The sequence below is a fragment of the Lissotriton vulgaris genome, unplaced genomic scaffold, assembly GCF_964263255.1.
Source record: "Lissotriton vulgaris unplaced genomic scaffold, aLisVul1.2 SCAFFOLD_3308, whole genome shotgun sequence".
NCBI lineage: Eukaryota > Metazoa > Chordata > Amphibia > Caudata > Salamandridae > Lissotriton > Lissotriton vulgaris.
In genome coordinates, this window is record NW_028247798.1 from 232,413 (window position 1) to 252,228 (window position 19,816).

Genomic DNA, 19,816 nt, shown 5'->3' on the forward strand with positions numbered 1-19,816 from the left:
TTTAATCAGTTTACATAGGACTGATAGCATGTTACCGAGGTACACTCTACTGCTCGGAAGTTTACTACGGTTTGCCCGAAAAGCTTGAATTTTAATGAGTTTGTACGGGGCAGAGAACACTTTAAGGAGATTACCACGTCAAGGTGTTTCATGTTTTCACGTTACAAATTAGTAACTTGTATTCATGAAGTTAGAATAAACTGCTAACACTTTGACGAGGTTACCCAGGACTGTTGGCACTTCAAGAAGGTTTGATTAATGGCTAGCACGTTAATGAGCTTACCCCAGAGGGCTATCAGATCAATATGATTAGACTGCTAACACTTTCTTGAGTTGAAATTGGACAGCTGGTATTTCGACAAGGTTAGACTACCCTGCAACCCTTTTTATGAAGTTAGAACAGTGCTTGATTTGAGCTGCTGGCTGCTGTGGGGGCCACTGGCATTCATTTTTGGGTACCAGCACTTAGTCAGTGTTTAATTTATAAACATCGAATTACAAGGGCCCTCGTGAGGAGGCCTCTGCAGTTTGCACCACGCATTGCTGCTGCCAGCACCGACAATGACACAACCAACACAACTCTTAACCATCACACTCCTACTAGTCTGACTATTTAGATTACTCCAGGCCCCCAAAGCTCTAAGAATGGCTTGGGCTGCAGCTGGTAGTCATGTTTAAAGTAGAGTGAATGAATAAATAACTGTTGCTGTGCTAATTTCTAAATTAGGCAAACACCGCCACCTTGTGGCAGACCGTCATAAGTGCCGATTTTGGCAATTAAGTGCAAATGCCGAGCCCCGGAAACCACCAGATCAAATTAAGCACTGATTTTTTTGCATCAGAGATTTATGGAAAGCAAGAGAGGAAAAAAAACCAACAAAGCAGAAGGACAGAGGGTGAAAAATACAGAAAAAATGCCATAAAAGGAGTGAGTAGGAACCTGCAAGAGTGAGATAAAGGAGCAGAGAGTGTCTTGTGGTGGATTAAAGAGGCATGAGGTGGTCTCAAGACTACACACCTGGGTATTGATAGCGCCAATATGTCCTTGCACCGGCCCCGGGCTTCTGAGCAGAGCTTTGGGCACCGGCCCTTAATCTTTTACAAATTAAGCAGTGATTCGAAGATCTGGAGAGGAGGAAGTCTATTATGGACCTGCTCACTAACCCAACCCCCGACCAAATGGGGCTAGTAAATTAGGGTGTGTGTGTACCTTTGACAATGGTGATGTGTGTACTGTGCCTTAACACCTTGACCGTGGCGTGAATTCCGCCGCTGTGCTGGTGATTTATTGAGTGGGTGGGGTTCGGCAGCCCCCGGCCGTCCTCCGCACACGCCCACTGTGACGTCGGACGGCCGGGGGACGTCCGACGAATGGAGGGGTTTATAATGAAGGTGTAAGGTTGAGTTGGGCTCATGGTGTAAACAAGTATTACCTGAAGCGATCAACTAAACTGACCATGAGGTTAAAGTTAAAAAAGAGGGTCTTTGGCAGATGGGAAGTTACAGGGCTTTGGGCAAGAGTCACAGAACTAACTTAAGACAAAATCCTAAACTTACTACCATTTTGGTCATCACAGAAGGGGCTTACTCATTTTGGTATTCACAGAAGGCACTTACTCATTGATGAGTAAGTGCCTTCTGTGAATACCAAAACGAATAAGTAAGTTACTCAAAAGAAGTAAGTTACTCAAAAGGAGTAAGTTACTCATTTTGGTATTCACAGAAGGCACTCACTCATTTTGGTATTCACAGAAGGCACTTACTCATTTTGGTATTCACAGAGGGCACTTACTCATTGATGAGTAAGTGCCTTCTGTGAATACCAAAATGAATAACTTACTCATTTTAAGTAACTTACTCAATTTGAGTAACTTACTCATTTTGGTATTCACAGAAGGCACTTACTCATTGATGAGTCAGTGCCTTCTGTGAATACCAAAATGAGTAAGTGCCTTCTGTGAATACCAAAACGAATAAGTAAGTTACTCAAAAGAAGTAAGTTACTCAAAAGGAGTAAGTTACTCATTTTGGTATTCACAGAAGGCACTCACTCATTTTGGTATTCACAGAAGGCACTTACTCATTTTGGTATTCACAGAAGGCACTGACTCATCAATGAGTAAGTGCCTTCTGTGAATACCAAAATGAGTAAGTTACTCAAATTGAGTAAGTTACTTAAAATGAGTAAGTTATTCATTTTGGTATTCACAGAAGGCACTTACTCATCAATGAGTAAGTGCCCTCTGTGAATACCAAAATGAGTAAGTGCCTTCTGTGAATACCGAAATGAATAACTTACCACTAGGACCAAAGAATAGGACACGTTACAACGCAAACATTTACAACAGATGTTTTTACATCGCAACATCCATTACAACGCATGATTTTACAACGCATGTCATCACAATGCATACCATTACAATGCATACCAATACAACGCAAAATACTGTTAGGGTAACAGTGGGGTAAGTTTTGGATACTGTAGGGGTAAAAATTGCTATTCCCACTCCAGTGAGTGCAACAGTAGCGAAAGGGTTGGACAGCCTATGGGTAAATATTACTATTCCCATGTACCCCCATACCCATAACCACTCTAAAACAAAAAAAATCCATTACTTAACTTATAATGCGTTGTAATGGCATGCGTTGTAATGGCATACATTATAATGGCATGCGTTGTAGTGACATGCGTTGTAATGGCTGCGTTGTAATGGCGTGTGCTGTAAATGCATTTGCATTGTAACACCTGCGTTGTAAAGGTAGTGCGTTGTAATGACTGCGTTGTAATGGTTGTTTCCCCGGACCAAACTGCACCTGACTGAAGTGTCCCAATGGGGCCAAAACCGGTATAGGCGGCTTGTGTTCTGGTTCAGAGAGGACCTGGCCTGGCGGTTCAGGTTGGACTGCTCCTATTGGACCAGGGTCATGGCTGACTACTTACCAGTGTGTGAGATTAATGCAAGCAGTCCATACATCCCTTTCTATTCTGTGTGACCCAGGGGGCATCTTGTCCTCCAGCCCATGAGTCTCTGCGTCTCCCCTTCCCTAGTCAATCAATTTTAAAGGATGCACAACAGAGTAACCTCAGCCTGGACTTGAGGAAGGACCTTCTCCCCCAGACACTTACCTGCCTAGAACCCTTCTAACACGGAGCTCCAGGAAAAGGCGCCAACTGGACCTTGATAGAAGGTTCAACCTAAACTGGATCAGTGATTTATTTCAAGGGCTCCCCTGGACCCAGTACTAATATTAGGCATTTATTGATTATCCCAGACAAGGTATATTTCGTACTTTGAAGCTAACATATAACATGCTTTCAATTTTCCAATATTGAATACATGCAAATAAGACAAAGCTGAAGGGTAAAGAGACTTTCATGAAAACTAACAGCACTTAAATAAGAGTTCTAGGCGGCTAGTGCTTTGAAGGGGTTAAATGGCACTGATGCTATTTTCATGAGCTGAGACTCGATTGGTTTCATTTTAATGAGATTGCACTTGCCTGTCATGGCTTGCTGTGATCAGACTGAAGTGTTAGCACGTTAATGAGGTGAGTCTACACTGATAGCACTTCAAAGAAGTTAGATTTATCGGCTGGCACTTTATTGAGTGTAAACTTGTCGAGTAGTATTTTCACAGGGTTAAACTAAACTATTAGCACTTTAATGAGATTAGCCAGGCCTGCTAGCACTCTAAATAGGTTAGTCAGCACTTCAATAAAGTTAAATTTAATTTATAGCAGTGTATTGAGCTTAGATTGAACTGCTACAAAATTAGTGATGTTACACTGGGCTGTTAGCACTTTAATGCCATTAGACGGGACTGCTGGGACTTTAAATAGGTTTGACTGGTTGCTAGCTCTTTAAATAGCTAACACTTCAATGTAATGTGACTAAACGACTATCCGATTGAACATAGACTTGTATCTACACTGACTATAACAATGAGTTTAGATTTGACTGCAAGCTAATATTGTCATGTGGTTTCACTGGACTGATAGCACTTTACTGATGCTAGTCTAGACGGCTAGCATTTTATTGTGATTGGACTAACTCTTAGCACGTTTATACTTTAGACTTGATAGCTAGCACTTTAATCAGGTTGTATTGGGCTGTTAGCAATCTAATAGGTTAGATTGAAGTGCTAGGACTTTAAAAAGAACGGGCCCGATTCACAGAACTAACTTAAGACAAAATCCTAAACTTACTACCATTTTGGTATTCACAGAAGGTACTTACTCATTTTGGTATTCACAGTAGGCACTTACTCATTTTGGTATTCACAGAAAGCACTTACTCATTTTGGTATTCACAGAAGGTATTTACTCATTTTGGTATTCACAGAAGGCACTTACTCATTTTGGTATTCACAGAAGGCACTTGCTCATTTCGGTATTCACAGAAGTTAGGAGTCCTAACTTTAGGACTCCTAAATGCCTTCTGAGAATACCGAAAGTCTTAAAGTTAGGATTTTTCTCCGTTTAGGAGTCCTAACTTTACTACTCCTAAACTGAGAAAAATCCTAACTTTAAGACTTTCGGTATTCACAGAAGGCATTTAGGATTCCTAAAGTTAGGAGTCCTAACTTTACTACTCCTAAACTGAGAAAAATACTAACTTTAAGACTTTCGGTATTCACAGAAGGCATGTAGGAGTCCTAAAGTTAGGATTCCTAACTTCTGTGAATACCAAAATGGTAGTAAATTAAGGATTTTGTCTTAAATTAGTTCTGTGAATCTGGCCCTTAGACTGCACACCCAGCACTTTAATTAGGTTGGACTGGACTGCTAGCACTTTAATTTGGTAAGACCAGGCTGCTAGCACTTTATTAAATTAGATTTGACTGCTAGCACTTTAATGAGGTTGGACTGCTTGCACTTTAATTAGGTAGGACTCGACTGCTTGCACTTTAATAAGTTAGATTTAACTGCTAGCACTTTAATGAGGTTGGACAGGCTACTAGTTCTGTAATAAGTTAGACAGGACAGCTAGCAATTCAATTAGGTTGGACTGGACTGCTTGCACTTTAATGAGGTTGGACTAGGCTGCTAGCACTTTAATAAGTTAGATTGGGCTGCTGGTACTTCAATCACATTGAACTGGACTGCTAGCACTTTAATTAGGTTGGACTAGGCTGTTAGCACTTCAGTAAGTTAGACTTGGCTGCTAGCACTTCAATGAGGATGGACTGGACTGTGAGCACTTTAATAAGTTAAAATGGGCTGCTAGCACTTCAATGAGGTTGAACTTGGCTGCTAGAACTTAAATGAGGTTGGACTGGGCTGCTAGAACTTCAATTAGGTTGGACTGGGCTGCTAGAACTTTAATTTGGTAAAACCGGGCTGCTAGCACTTTAATAAATTAGATTGGACTGCTAGCACTTTAAAGAGGTTGGACTGCTTGCACTTTAATTAGGTAAAACTGGACTGCTAGCACTTTAATAAATTAAGTGTAACTGCTAAAACTTTAATGAGGTTGGACTGGGCTGCTAGTTCTTTAATAAGTTAGACTGGACTGCTTGCACTTTAATGAGGTTTGACTAAGCTGCTAGCACTTTAATAAGTTAGATTGGGCTGCTAGCACTTCAATGAGGTTGAACTGGACTGTTGGTTCTTTAATGAGGTTGGACTAGGCTGCTAGCACTTTAATAAATTAGATTGGGCTGCTAGCGCTTCAATGACGTTGAACTGGGCTGCTAGCACTTTAAGGATGTTGGAATGGGCTGCTAGCATTGTAAAAAGTTAGACTGGACTCCTAGCACTTTAATGAGGTTGGAGTGGACTGCTAGCACTTCAATGAGGTTGAACCGGGCTGCTAGCACTTTAATGAGGTTGGACTGGGCTGCTAGCACTTTAATAAGTGCGGATACTGACTAGCTTTGTTGACAGGTAAATGCAGTTGTGAATCGATAAATTAACTAACGTTTTTTTGTATTTACGACGCTAGTGATAATCTTGTGTTTAAAAACCTGTATTATTTTGTGATATTTTGCACTGACACAGGTTCGACCAATAATCCTGGACTGTTCGTGAAACTCCCACCTCTAGTGCTCTGTTCACACTGGGCTGAAGTGCATGCACTTCGCTGACACCGAGGCGTGACTAGTGCTCTGTTCACACTCGGCCGCAGTGCATGCACTTCACTGACACCGAGGCGTGACTAGTGCTCTGTTCACACTGGGCTGAAGTGCATGCACTTCGCTGACACCGAGGCTTGACTAGTGCTCTGTTCACACTGGGCTGAAGTGCATGCACTTCGCTGACACCGAGGCGTGACTAGTGCTCTGTTCACACTCGGCCGCAGTGCATGCACTTCACTGACACCGAGGCGTGACTAGTGCTCTGTTCACACTGGGCTGAAGTGCATGCACTTCGCTGACACCGAGGCGTGACTAGTGCTCTGTTCACACTGGGCTGAAGTGCATGCACTTCGCTGACACCGAGGCTTGACTAGTGCTCTGTTCACAGGCTGAAGTGCATGCACTTCGCTGACACCGAGGCGTGACTAGTGCTCTGTTCACACTGGGCTGAAGTGCATGCACTTTGCTGACACCGAGGCGTGACTAGTGCTCTGTTCACACTGGGCTGAAGTGCATGCACTTCGCTGACACCGAGGCGTGACTAGTGCTCTGTTCACACTCGGCCGCAGTGCATGCACTTCACTGACACCGAGGCGTGACTAGTGCTCTGTTCACACTCGGCCGCAGTGCATGCACTTCACTGACACCGAGGCGTGACTAGTGCGCTCTTGTGTGTTGCACTTTTATTGGGGAGCCGCTTTCAGGAAGTCCAGATTTCAGCCTTAAGGATCCCTCCGTGAACCCGACAGAGCACGTGAATGCCTCGGGTTGGGGGAGTTTGACGTTCTAGGGGGGGGGGTCTTCTGGCTGCGGCAGTCTGAGGATTGTTCACAAGCACAGGTTTAGGGCGGGATTGTGGCCTTGCAGTGTGAGGTATCGTGTGGAAGGAGGTGGCCATATACCACCTCAGGACTTACCTCATACTTTACCACCCCGCTAGGGCTCCCACGTGCGGTCTCACCAAGGGCAGGGGTAGGTGTGTGTCCAAGGGGAGATGGGGGGACCCCCATATTTCATGAGGGTGAAAGGAAAGCATTCGCCCAGTGGGGGGAGATACTTTCCGCGTGGAGTACAAATGCTACCTGTGTTAATGTTCGTGTCAGGGCCATTTACGCATGCAAACTATAGTGCTTGATTGAGTCTGGGGCACATATACTACATTATTTATTTATTTATTTATTCAAAGTTTTATATAGCGCGAACAAGATCCTTACAGATATCAGAGCGCTTCACAATGGCAGGGTAGGGGCAGTAGGAAAGGACAGTGGTAATGGGAGCAATGTAGTAGTCACTAACATGAAGGATAATAATAAAACAACATACATAAACAAATCAATATACAGTCAGGTGAACAGGTAATAAAACTGCACAAGTCATGGATCACATTATATAGGTGTTCAGGTACACCTTGGGTGTGTGGCAAGCTTATAACAGTGTTTTAGTATAGAGAGCGCACTGAGTGAGGGCATCGGGAGGGTGAATCTGTGACCCAATGTGTCTCATATATTGGTCGGTAGGACGAAAGAGGCGAAGTAGTGTCACCATCAGGTAGAGGTATAATGCCAAAGGACAAGGTGAGCATTGATACCAGGCAATGTAGAGTCTCTGAACCACTACCTATAAGGTTCAGGAGATCTTGGCCAGAAGGATGGTTTTCACCTCTTTCTTGAAGAGTGCAGCGGAGGAGATACGCCTAGTTTCAGGCGGGAGCGCATTCCAGATCCTGGGTGCCATTCCTGAGAAGGAGCGCTTGTAGGTTTTCTCTTTCCTGAATCTACGGGGTTTCAGGAGTAGATTTTTTGAGCTTCTATTGGACCTCGAACCTCCTGATATGGACAATTTTTGAGCGAGGTAGTTGGGTGCATTGTGGTGCACGGCCGCGTGTGTCATAACTGCAATTTTTAGTTGTATTCTGGCTTCAAACGGCAGCCATTTTAGGGACTTTAAATCTGGGGAAATATGCGAATGTTTTCTTGAGCCAGTAATGAGTCTTGCGGCAGCGTTCAGGGAGGCTCTTAAGGGTGCTGTTGTGGATAGCGGGAGTCCACTGAGGGTCACAATTCCGTAGTCGATTCGAGGGATGACTAACGCTTGTACAGCAGTTCGAAAGTCTTCAGTTGGAAGGAAGAGTTTGATTTTCCTCAGTGTGTTTATTTGGAAATTAGCTGCTTTTGTGGCTTTGCTGATGTGTTGCTGCATGTTGAGCTTGGCGTCCAGTGTGATGCCTAGAGATTTCGCTGAGTCCACGATGGTGGGTTGGACATTAAGTGCTGTTAGGTTGTTGAGCCATGTTTGGGTGGTGGAAATTTTCGCCGGGGGTGAGATGAGAAGGAACTCAGTTTTCAGAGCATTTAGTTTGAGGTGATTATCGGCTAGCCAAGATTGAGTGTTAATAAGCGTGGAGTTCAGATGTTTGATATCTTCCGGAGATTGAAGCTTTAGGTACAGTTGTGTGTCGTCGGCGTACATATGGAATTGGACATTAGAAGCTTGGAGCAAGGTGGCGAGCGGTTCCATGACGAGGTTGAACAAAGTGGGGGAGAGGGAGGATCCTTGTGGAACACCTAGATCCGCAGGCACAGGTGCAGATAGCACATTATCGATCTTGAACTTCTGAGATCGGTTGTGTAGGAAGGACGAAAACCATTTGAGAACCGTTCCCGATAGACCCATTCTAGTGCTTAGCAGTTCCAGCAGGTTCTCATGTTTGACCGTGTCAAATGCTGACGAGAGGTCAAGAAGGATGAGGAGACAGGACTCATTGCGGTCAAGAATTTGGAGGGCGTCATCAATTATGTGTGTCATAGCTGTTTCCGTGCTATGTTTCGCTCTGAATCCTGATTGATGAGAATTGAGGAGGTCAAATTGGTCAATGTGTCTTGTTAGTTGGAGTTGGACACATTTCTCCAGCAGTTTGGAGAGGGTGGGAATATTGGTGATGGGTCGGTAATTGTTTAGGTAAGTCGGATCAGCTGTAGGTTTCTTGAGTATAGGAGTGACTTGCCCCACCTTGAGGGAGTCCGGAATGAGGCCTTGTTGCAGGGAGCAGTTGATGATTTTGGTCCAGAGAGGGAGGAGCAGGGGGATGAAGTCTTTTACAGCAGGTAGAGGGTCTGTGTGGTGGTTAGAGGGCTTCAAGGTGCAGAGCAGTTTGTGTATTGTTTCTTCCGAGTAGGTATCGAAGTACTGCCAGGAAGCCATGTTTTTAGGTTGAGTGTTAGCCATTCTTGTGTGGTTGGGGAATCGGCTTACATCCATGATGAGGTCATTTCTTATGTTGTCAGTCTTTAGCTTAAAGAAAGCAGAGAAGTCTTCACAGTGTGGGGTGTCGCTTGTTGTGCTACTTGATTGTAGGGGTTGTGCTTTTGTTTGGGTTTTGATTAGTTCGAAGAGTTTTCTTGGCCTGTTTTTTGCTTGGTCCAATTGGCGGCTGAAGAAGTCCAATTTTGTGCGCTTTATTATCCTGAAGTAGGCATTTCTCTTGTTTTTGAGCCTTTTGAGGTGCAGTGCTGAGGGGTCCGCTCTCCAAGTGCGCTCTGCCATTCGCATCGAACGCCTATCGTCATTGAGTCTGTCGTCATACCAGGGGTTGGAAGTTTTGGTGGAGACTCTCTTCAGTTGCAGTGGGGCGACTTCATTGACTAATGTATTCATAGATTCAAGGTAGTGGTCAGTCAGTGATTGAACATCCGCGGCACCTGAAGGGGGAAGGAGCAGATTGCCGATGTGGGGAGGCAGAGTAGAGGCGTTGAGGTTCTTCATGTCCCTTTTCCATATTTTGGATTTGATTGGTTGAGTCGGGTTAGGTTTAACTTTTTCATTGATATAGAAGGTGATAATGTGGTGATCTGACCAGTCGCAGGGTAGAATCGTCTCCAGTTGTGTAGAATTCTCTTTGGCAATGATGAGATCAAGTATCGCGCCTTTGTCGTGTGTTGGTCTATCGCATATTTGGGTGAGGTCAAGTGCATTAAGGAAAGTTTTGAGACTGTTTACCACTGTGTCTTTCTGGTCGTTCCAGTGGAGATTGAAGTCACCCAGGTAGACTTGGGTGGTCTGCCGACCGGCATTGGAAGTGATCATGTCCATGAGTTGTTGGGTGAATATGAGATTGTCACCAGGCGGGTGATAGATGAGATGTAGAGCACAAACTTGTTTGGCCTCGCTGGTAATGTCGAGGCAGAGGAGTTCACAGGAGGAGAGGGAGGGGGAGGTGACTTTAGTAACGGAGAGGTTGCTTTTAAAGATGCATGCAATTCCCCCGCCCGTCTTGTCTGAAGACCTGTCTAACCTGATGATGTGATAGTTGGGGGGGACTAGTATGTCCATAATCCGAGTAGAGGCTTCAGTGAGCCAAGTTTCTGTTAGAATGGCTAGGTCCAGATCCCTATCTGAGACGAGATCTGCGATGTCGGAGGAGTGTCTCTGGGCCGATCTGCAGTTGAGTAGGATGCATTTGAGTTTGGGAGAGAGAGGGGTGGTCGAGCTTTCTAGAGTGAGGGGAACTTTTCTGAGGTTGTTAGGGACGGAACCTCTGTTGTTGAGTGTTGGGAGCCTCAGAGGGTTTGTAAGAATAGTGGGTATGGGGATGTGTGTGCTGGGTATGTGTTTTACCGGACCCGAGCCATAAGAGCGTAGTAGTGAGCATAGTTCGCGGTCCGACAGTGGGTTGGGGACACGGCGGGGGCGGTGGGAGTTGTTGCGAACGGGGATAGTCGGCCAGCGCGGGTGACGTTGGAGGCGAGGGTATGTAGGGCGGGTGCGTCCTTTGTAGGGTAGAGGGATGATGGGAGGAGGACTGGGCTGTGATGAGAGCAGGTCTTTGATTGCGCGGACATCTTTTTTGATTTGTAGAATATCCTCTTTGACTTGTTGGAGGGTGGGTAAAGTCTGGTCAGGGGGAGCATTGGGGATGGCGAAGGTGGTGTATAGTGAGCTAGAAAGCGGGCAGGGAATCGAAGGGGGGGATATAATGGCGTTATTGGCGGGGGTGTGAGTGAAGCAGGCGGTGATGGCGGTGGGTGGGATGCATAGGTAGTGCTGCCTGTGGGAGAGGGAGCCGGTGAGTGGAAGAGTGAGTGAAGGCCGAAGACAGTGGGGGAGACCGGAGGGTAGTGAGGGCTGAGAGTAGGCGGTGGGAGAGAGGGGGATGCTAAGGTAGGAGAGGTGGTATGTTCTGTGTGTGTCGTTGGGAGGGTGTGAGTGTCGTGGGTGGGAGTAGGGAGGGGGCTGGGGGGCGAAAGGTGTTCGCCGTAGGGGGTATGGGAGGGGGGGGGTGAATAGGCTTTGAGTGGTGATGTTATCAGATGGTGGCGTGTTGTGGGTGAGGGTTATTTTGTCAGGTGTGGGAGTGTCGCGGGTGAGAGTGGGGAGGGTGCTGTGGAGGGGGGGGCGTCTGTCGTGGGGGGGATGGGAGGGGAGGGTGGATAGACTCCGAGCGGTGGTGTGTGCAGGAGGCGTGTTGCAGGTGTGGGTTGTTATGTCAGGGAGGAGAGGGATAGAGGGGATGTGAGTGGGGGTAAAAGGGATCACGTTAGAGGGGCGGTTAGTATAAGAGGTGGCGGCATTTGTGTTAGACACAGCAGGTGGGCCATTTACTGGGGTGCTGGGGGAGTCTGTCGTTGGGGAATGTGGGGTGTTAACAGCGGGTGGGCTATTTACTGGGGTGCTGGGGGTAGAGGTGTTGTAGGTGGGGGCTGCGATGTCAGGGGTGATGGTGCTGGTGGAGATCAGGGTGGGGGTCCGCGGATTGGAGAGGTGCTCTTTGAACTTGGGGAATAGGTTGTCTAGTAGTTCCAGGTTCTTGTCCGTGGATTGAATAAGGACAATCCCGTTGTTATAGATAGTAATGGTAGTCCTGCCAGGGAAGAGGTGGGAAGGTGCGATAGAGAGAGTTAGGCCATGAGTTGTTTTCCTGGTGGAGGAGATGGTAAGTAGGGTTAGGAACGCTTTTTTCCATTGGGCTCTGCGTGAGGTGTGGAAGATGATATCTGTTTTCATGGCTCCATTGGCCGGTGAAAAGTAGGTGTCGGCAAAGGGTGTTTCAGGGTGCGACCTCATGAAGTTATGTTTAAAACGTTTAATGGCTTTTTTGGTGAGGGTGGAGGGGTAGTTAATTCTAAAAGTGTGCTTGCCGCTGCGCTCCATTTTAGAGGCTGTAGTGTTGGGTGTAGGAGCTAGGGCGTTATAAGCGACACTAGAGAGCATCCAAAAGGGAAATGAGGTAGCGTCTAAGAAAAGACATGAGGTAGCATGTATCTAAGTCTAAATCACTGTATCTAAATACAATAATCACTATCCGATTCAGCAGTCGTTGTAAACATGGTCAAAAACAAAATCTAAATACAATAAACACAATCAGACTCAAAATACAATGAGTCACTATATAAATCACTAAATACAATAATCACTATCAGATTCAGCAGTCGTTATAAACATGGTCAAAATCAAAATCTAAGTACAATAAACACAATCAGACTCAAAATATAACGAAAACAGGAAGTAGGAGGTGTTAATTGGTGCAGTCCAAGGAGCGGAGTGGAGTGGGTTCACCTTACCGCACAGGATGGAGACAGAAATATGCGAAGGGAGGCGATGTAGCATAGATATAAACACACTAATAGTAGTAATAATATGTGAAGGGTGACGACGTAGCATAGATATAAACACACTAATAGTAAAAGTACAAGTATGAGGTGGCATAGTAGTAGTAATGATAAGAGTATGAGGTAGCAGTCGGTGCAGTACTGGGATAGAGGAGGAGGGTACAGCTACAACAGTGGATAGTCTAGAGGTGTAATATTAGTGATACACAGCGCAGCGCCGCGAAGCGAAGGCGCAGCGCTGCCTGCGCTACGGAACGAAAGCAGCGCAGAGCCATGTATACCACAGACAGCCATCTGTGCTGGACAGACCCCACCCGGCCCTGCACACACCTTTCACAGGTGCACCCATGACGTCTAGCAAAGGTTTCCAACCGGTTGCAAGGAGTGAAAAGTATAGATTAATAAATACAATTCTCCCACGTCTTGCCTCCCACAAAGATGCGTTGTTTTTGACACAAAGCGGGGTCCTTGCTAGCACACAAGGGAACCCCGAGACTCAGCAGGGACCTGGGGTGCATAAGTACGGGAATGAATAGGCCTCACTGCTCCAAGAATCTGACAAACTATCCTACAAGCCGAGTGGCAAGTTGAGCAGACAGTAGAAACGAGCGGGTGCCGAAGAAACCATGCTCTGCGCTGTCTTAAGTGTGACACACACGTATGAAGAAGGCGGTCTGTGAGCCTCTCATACAAGGAACAGCAGGGTCCCTTACATTCTAGTACACAACGTCATGGGTTGTGTGCAAACTGGAGTCACCAGAGGAACCATAACTGATTTAATGAGCCGTTCGCACTTGCCCTGTACCCTCCGTGTGCACTTACATGTGCACGGCTTAATCTGTGAGACAAGCACATGTTACTGGCAGGATCAACCGGGTATCAGCTTTGATTGCTCCGACTCGCACACGGACCCATAATGTATTAAAACGTAACTGTCCGTGCTGTTGTTTGTTATGTGATACGCGCACTGATTGCGTTCATCACGCGTGTGTTTCACACTAAAGAGAGCACCGAGGGTGTGTGTGACTGGCACCATTTTTTTATTGTATCTCAGTGCTCTCTAAACCGCTTTTTAGAAGAACAAACTTCTGCGACCCATTTTCCTTTAATGGACATGATGCAGAGGATATTTTAATATCCCTAAAACATTATGTGGTAACGCACTGCCATTTACGGACAGCAGATTTTCCACGGAAATGGCCGCTAAATTTGCACAGGGACAGTTTTACTGCTAACACTATTTAACACTTAAATAATAATGTTTGGAAATTGGGATCGTGAAGATTTGTAGCCTGCACACCCATGTTTATGTTTATGCGATTTTTATAGCGCGCAACTACCCGGGGATGTCTCGGCGCTCAGAATACAGAACCATCGCTGTGGCAGAAAATTATACTGAAAAAAAAAAGGTTTTTAGTTTTTTTCTGAAACTGATGAGCGTGGGGGCGGTTTTGATGTGGAGGGGTAATGTGTTCCAAAGTTTGGCTGTGGAAATAGTGAAACATCTGTCACCCCAAGTGGCCCTTTTTGTACGTGGGACTTTCAGCAGATGAGCTGAAGATGAGCGTAGTGTTCTTGAATGTTCAAGCGGGCAGAGGGCATTTTTAAGAAACTGTGGGCCTGAGTTGTTGATGGCTTTGTATGCAATGCACAGTGCCTTAAATTTTGTCCGGCTCCTGATTGGGAGCCAATGCAGCTGTCGATTGTAAGGGGAGATGGAAGTGAACTTGGGAATGCCCTGTAAGATTCTGGCTGAGGCATTCTGGACTAGCTGCAATCTGTTGAGGACTTTTTCCTGGGCATTCAGAAGAAGGGCATTGCAGTTATCTGTTTTAGAAAAGACCAAAGTACTGATTAGGGTTTTGCCGGCCGACGAGGGGAGGTATGGCATCAGTTTCTTGATTTTTCTCAGGATGTAGAAGGATGAGGAGACAACGGAATTGACATGTTGATGGAAAGTCATTTTATTGTCAAATATGACTCTAAGGTTGCGAACCTTGGTGACAGGTTGAGGTGGGGCTCCCATCTCGGGTGGCCACCATTGAGGGGACCAGATTGGTTCCAGTTTCCCGAATGTCATCACCTCTGTTTTGTCAGAGTTTAATTTGAGACAATTTGATGACATCCAGGAACCGATTGCCCGCATTCCCTCTTGTAAATTTGCCACAACTGATGTACCATCGTTGTGTACAGATAATACCAGTTGAGTGTCGTCAGCGTATGTTGTAAGGGCATTTCCGTATGATTTTATTACCCTCGCTAAGTCCGAAACATAAATGCTAAACAGTGTCGGACTTAGCGAGGAGCCCTGTGGTACTCCGCAGGGAAGGGAAAAGGTGTCTAGACCAAGTGTCTTCATTTGTTTTGATCCAAATAAAATCTCTGTTTCCAGCACACTTTCGAATTACGAAAAATTCGCTTTCCTAACTGCTGGATGCGCACAGTTCATTTACAGGTATTCACATGTTGTTGTGCATTGAAGAAAACAACATCCTACATTGTCACACAATTCACTTTAAAAACTCTTCTCACTTTGCAGTCAGGAAGAAAAGTGAACACCAGTCCCATGTTAAAAGAATAAGCAGCCTGACCTTGGATTTGTCTTTGAATCACAGTCAAATGTGACAGTTAAACACGTCATTTAAAGGCATCTATAACTTATGCTCTGATTTTCCCGACGCCCAAAAATCAGCTTGGGACCCCGCAGTGGGTCAAAACCCACAGTTTGGGAGATTGTGCGCCAGCACAGGGGAGAGCTCGTGGATACCTCATATTGTTGTAAACATGACACGTCGCTGTGCTTTGAAAGTAACGCAGCACTGCGCAGCCAAATGGCTTGCGGCACTGCTCTGTGTTACTTTCTTGTACATAAGGCCACTGCGCTTAGACTAACTTTAAAACTTTTCCCACCTTGCAAGTGTGCTGTGCACTACAGCACACGTGCAATGCTGGAAAAGAAAGGAGAAATAAACTTTTCTCTGTGATAGCGCCTGGTTGAAGTGGGAGCTATTTTTTTTTACACAGAACCCTACTTTTTTGGGTAAATAGAGTTTTGCGCCAGAAACCTTAGGTGGTTGCATGGGAACGCCCATGCTCAAACCATGGTACGGCCCCCCTTGACGCTAAATAATGCAAAGCAGCGCTATGGCTTCTTTCAAGTGATTTTCCAGCACAAAAAAAACAAGTTTGGGGCTGGAAAGTGAATCAGACACAAAAAAAGTGAGTCGGTTTGTGCCACTTTTGGGACGCAAATACGGCGCCAAATCTTAGTAAATATACCTCTCACTGGTCCTGTGCTATATGTGCCTTGAAACGATTTCGCTCACTTTGTGAGCTATAGGGAAAGGGATATTGTTTTTGCTCGGTCTGTTTCAAGTGATAGATTTATGATGTGCTGGTGAACCATGCACAGCCCCTTCGTCTCCAGCACACCCACCCCGGGTGGACCCCGCGCTTCCAGTCCACTCGGGTGGGTGATAAACAGAGTGAGGAATGAAGCAATGGGTTAGGAGACAGGTCAAAGGTCACCAGGACAGGAGGGGGCGCGCACACCTCGATGCCTTCGAGAGGCTGCTCCTATCGGGACAGAGCGAGGCCCCAGAGTGTCACCTCTCAGGCTTGTGCATTGAAGGTCGGTAGGTCTGGGGCAGAGTCAGTCTCATGCCACAGGGGGTCTCATAAATGCCAGTCGGGCTGCGGGGGAGTCAGCTGCGCACAGGCCGCCCCCTACCGGCCTTTCAGAGCCTGCAGCCTCCCAGGGACCGTCTCCAGCTGCTGGTGGAGGCCAGTCCGCCTCGGGTCCCAGGACATCTCTCCAGAGGGCGCCTTGATGTGGCAGCGCTATTTATAATCCACAAGAAGGCCCGTTTTAGAATAAAACTACAGGGCACGAGAGAGAGTGGTTAAAAGCTATCCTTCCGTAACCGCGCTGAGGTCTGTGGTGAGTGGGTCTGTGCCAAGGGCAGGCTCGACGGGCAGGTCGGTGCCGCAGACGGAAGGCGCTGCCTGGAGATAGGGAGGGCGGGTGATGGCTTGATAAATAGTGTATATCGCAAGATTTCAAGGCCTTTCTACCTGTGCCTGTGGGAGAAAGCACCGGAGACCACACTGGTCTGGACACAAAGTTATAAAGAGAAGAGAAAGGGAACTTCAGGCCATGCCGCATAATTAGTAGAAACCACATAAATGTGCAAAATTTGATGAGGCGCAGCTCCAGCCGCAAGAAGAAGAAGGCCTATGATTTATCCCAAACCATCCTTATGTCAACCAATCAGCAAACAATTTTATAAAACATGCTTTTTCTTGTATTATACCCCAGATAGAATCGCTAAATGGGGAAGTGGGAGGGGTACATGCTGCTTTAGATGTACATTATCTGAGGCGGATAGCATACACATATTTTCTTCCTGTGTAAATTTATCCCCCTTAAAATTGAGTATTGAACAGTTTTTATCTGAGATTCTAAAGACCAGAATAATCCTCTCTAATGAAATGATTTTGCTTGGAGTAACCAATCTCAATGAATCATCACTTGGACAACTAATATTTATTGCCATGGCGGTTCTAAGAATATGTATCGCTTCTGCCTGGCTAGACCCTAACCCACCATCCTTTCAACAATGGTTTTCTAGATTGCTAGCTATATTTAACTTGGAAATGGCTATATATAAAAGAACAGGCCGAAGAAGGAGGGTCAGGGGATTGAAAATTTGGAATCCTTTGATTGAGTGGTCCCAATCTCAAAATAATTCTTCGTAACATAAAGCCATATTCTGCGGGATTTAAATACCACAAAAACTTAAATGGTTAAAGTTGCATATTATTTGAAATCTATAATTATCCAGATGTTATGTTTATCTCCTGAAAAAGAAGGGAAATGTTTTTTTTGGTTGTTTGATTAATCTACTTCTCTAATTTTTCTGTGTTTATATGTGAAATATTCTATGCTGAACCTGTATGACCTGGGGGGTGAGGGGGGGGGGGGGGGGGGGGAGGGTCTATATACACTGGGAAAAACTCACTAAAGATAACTAAAAAAAAAAAAAGAAGAAGAAGGGGACATTTTTATTATAGCCGGAGTATCTCAACCACGCAGAGAGCAGGGGTCAGCAGGGGTCAGGGTGGTACTGAATCACAGAAACCAGGATGTGATGAGCACTAGGCTTGGCCAAGCTTTTGGATCAGAATCATATGGCTGATTCGGATTGAAATATAGAGCTGCAAAAATGCTGCATCCATTGCCGCGTGCCGCTGTATCATGAACGGGCGCAGATGTGGGGTTAAGGATAGTACATCTGTATTTCCTCAGCTTGCAATGTCCCCGAGACGATACTTTTGTAAACTGATATTTTGACCACAATATATAAACCCTTGGATCCGACAAGAAAGCCAAGTCAGCATTCGTCTTTTTTGTACATATTTACAATCTGAGGCACATGGCAATACAGTGACCTGCCCACAATCACACATTTTTTTAGTCAAGCGCCGAAACTTACATCCTGGCAGGCAGCGCTAAACTCACAAAAAGCTCCTTCCGAATACAGTGACATTTGACACATTTTGAGGGAAACACTGAACTGAGATCCCAATGTTTACCAAGAAAAACATTCCCAATAACTACATAATAACAGGAATAACCAGCGCGGAGGCACCATTTCCGGGGAAGTGGGGGTGAGAGGTGGGTGTGAGAGGGGGGGCGGGGGGGCATTCTCGGTGTTCGGCGCCCCTGACATTCGGAAGCGCACCTGTGCAGCACTTAGGGCCCCGCACTTACTCTTTTACACATTAAGCACTTCCTGGATGTTTATAGTTGCGTTGAATGGATTTGTATATGTATAGCGCTGTGAACTGCGACAGACAGATCCTTCAAGGTGCTAGATTCACTATCAGAGCACACGTGCAAACTGTTAGTGCAATAATGCAGAAGAGACTGGAAATAAAGAGAGCCCTCCTCACCTGGGTGGTCGCGGGGCCCGGCGTCGCTCCCCTGCACCTGCGCACAGAAGAGAAAAGGCGTTGAGAATGGAAAAATAGCGCTTGGAAATCCATGCTGCCGGGGATACAAAGCGCCTCGAGTTTCGTTACCTGGTACAGCAGCGGGCTGAAGAGGCAGCACTGCAGAAGCAGCAGTCTGTCCATCCTGGAGTCGCAGCTGGCACTTTAGCTGGAAGCCAGGGCCACTCTGGGCCTCCCTTGGGATGGGGCTCCCTCCGCGGAGCTCTCCTCCCCCGCGTAAGATCCGCGTTAGATGCTGCGGTGTTTGCGCCAGTCCGTTCCGCCAGCGCTCCGGGCGGACCGGCCCAGCTCCTGGAACAGGAAGGTCTGCGGAGACCCAAAGGCAGCAGTCAGCCGCCAATAACTTGCATGAAAAGTAATACAACTTTAAAAAACAAATAAACGCGTGATGATAAAACCAGCGGTTACATTCCAGGCCGCGCAGTATCCAGTGCACGGAGTCCCCGCAAAGTTCGCCTCCGAGGGCCCCGGTGTGGTGTCAGTGCTCAATGAATGGTGATACCATGGCCCTGCTCTCACTCCCCAGCACTTTCACTGTCCCTCCTTCCTTGCTCTCACTCCCCAGCACAGTCACTGTCCCTCCTTCACTCCTTTTCGCTCCTTCCCTTTCGAGGGCTTGTGATAGACTCCGTTTGCGCCCCGTTGTGGGTCCGATAGAGTGAATAAACTCCGGGGTGTTAAACTTGCAGTTTTCCGGGACGCCCTCGGACGCGTCCCGTGGGGTCTCAGCTCGCGTCCTGTAGGATGGAAGGAACTCCAAAGTTTGTTGAAAGGGTGCAGACGGCCGGTGCCCCCTGGGTCCCCTCCGAGGCACTACACGCGCTCTCCCCTCTCCCTCACGTGCACCTCTGGCCCGGACCTCTGGTGCACGAAGCCAGCTGAGCTCTCCCACCCTAAACTCGTCCCCTCCGCCCCACTGCACAGCCCGCCCCTGACTGGGTCCTAACACCGCCGCTCGGGGTGCAGGCTTCGGTCCGGCGTCCTCTGGAGGTAGAGCCCGGCGTCCTCCGGAGGTAGAGCCCGGCGCTCCGCCGACACTTCCTCTTCTCTTGCGCAGACTGCGCGCTGCACCAGGGCGTGTGGCTTCAACTTCCCCCGAGCCCCATAGAACGTGGCTTG

General features: G+C 46.7%; 1 protein-coding gene across 1 annotated transcript in view; it reads right to left on the reverse strand.

The window, feature by feature from the left end:
* Positions 1 to 19,567, reverse strand: part of LOC147665042 (adhesion G protein-coupled receptor D1-like) — a 200,240-nt gene extending 180,673 nt beyond the window's left edge. The window contains exons 1-2 of the mRNA XM_086949798.1: positions 18,767 to 19,567; positions 18,638 to 18,674 (exon numbers count right to left, since the gene is read on the reverse strand). Of these exons, the coding sequence (XP_086805924.1) occupies positions 18,638 to 18,674; positions 18,767 to 18,820 (91 nt within the window). The 5' untranslated portion in view covers positions 18,821 to 19,567. The remainder of the gene's footprint in view (positions 1 to 18,637; positions 18,675 to 18,766) is intronic.
* Between the last annotated feature and the right edge of the window lie 249 nt (positions 19,568 to 19,816).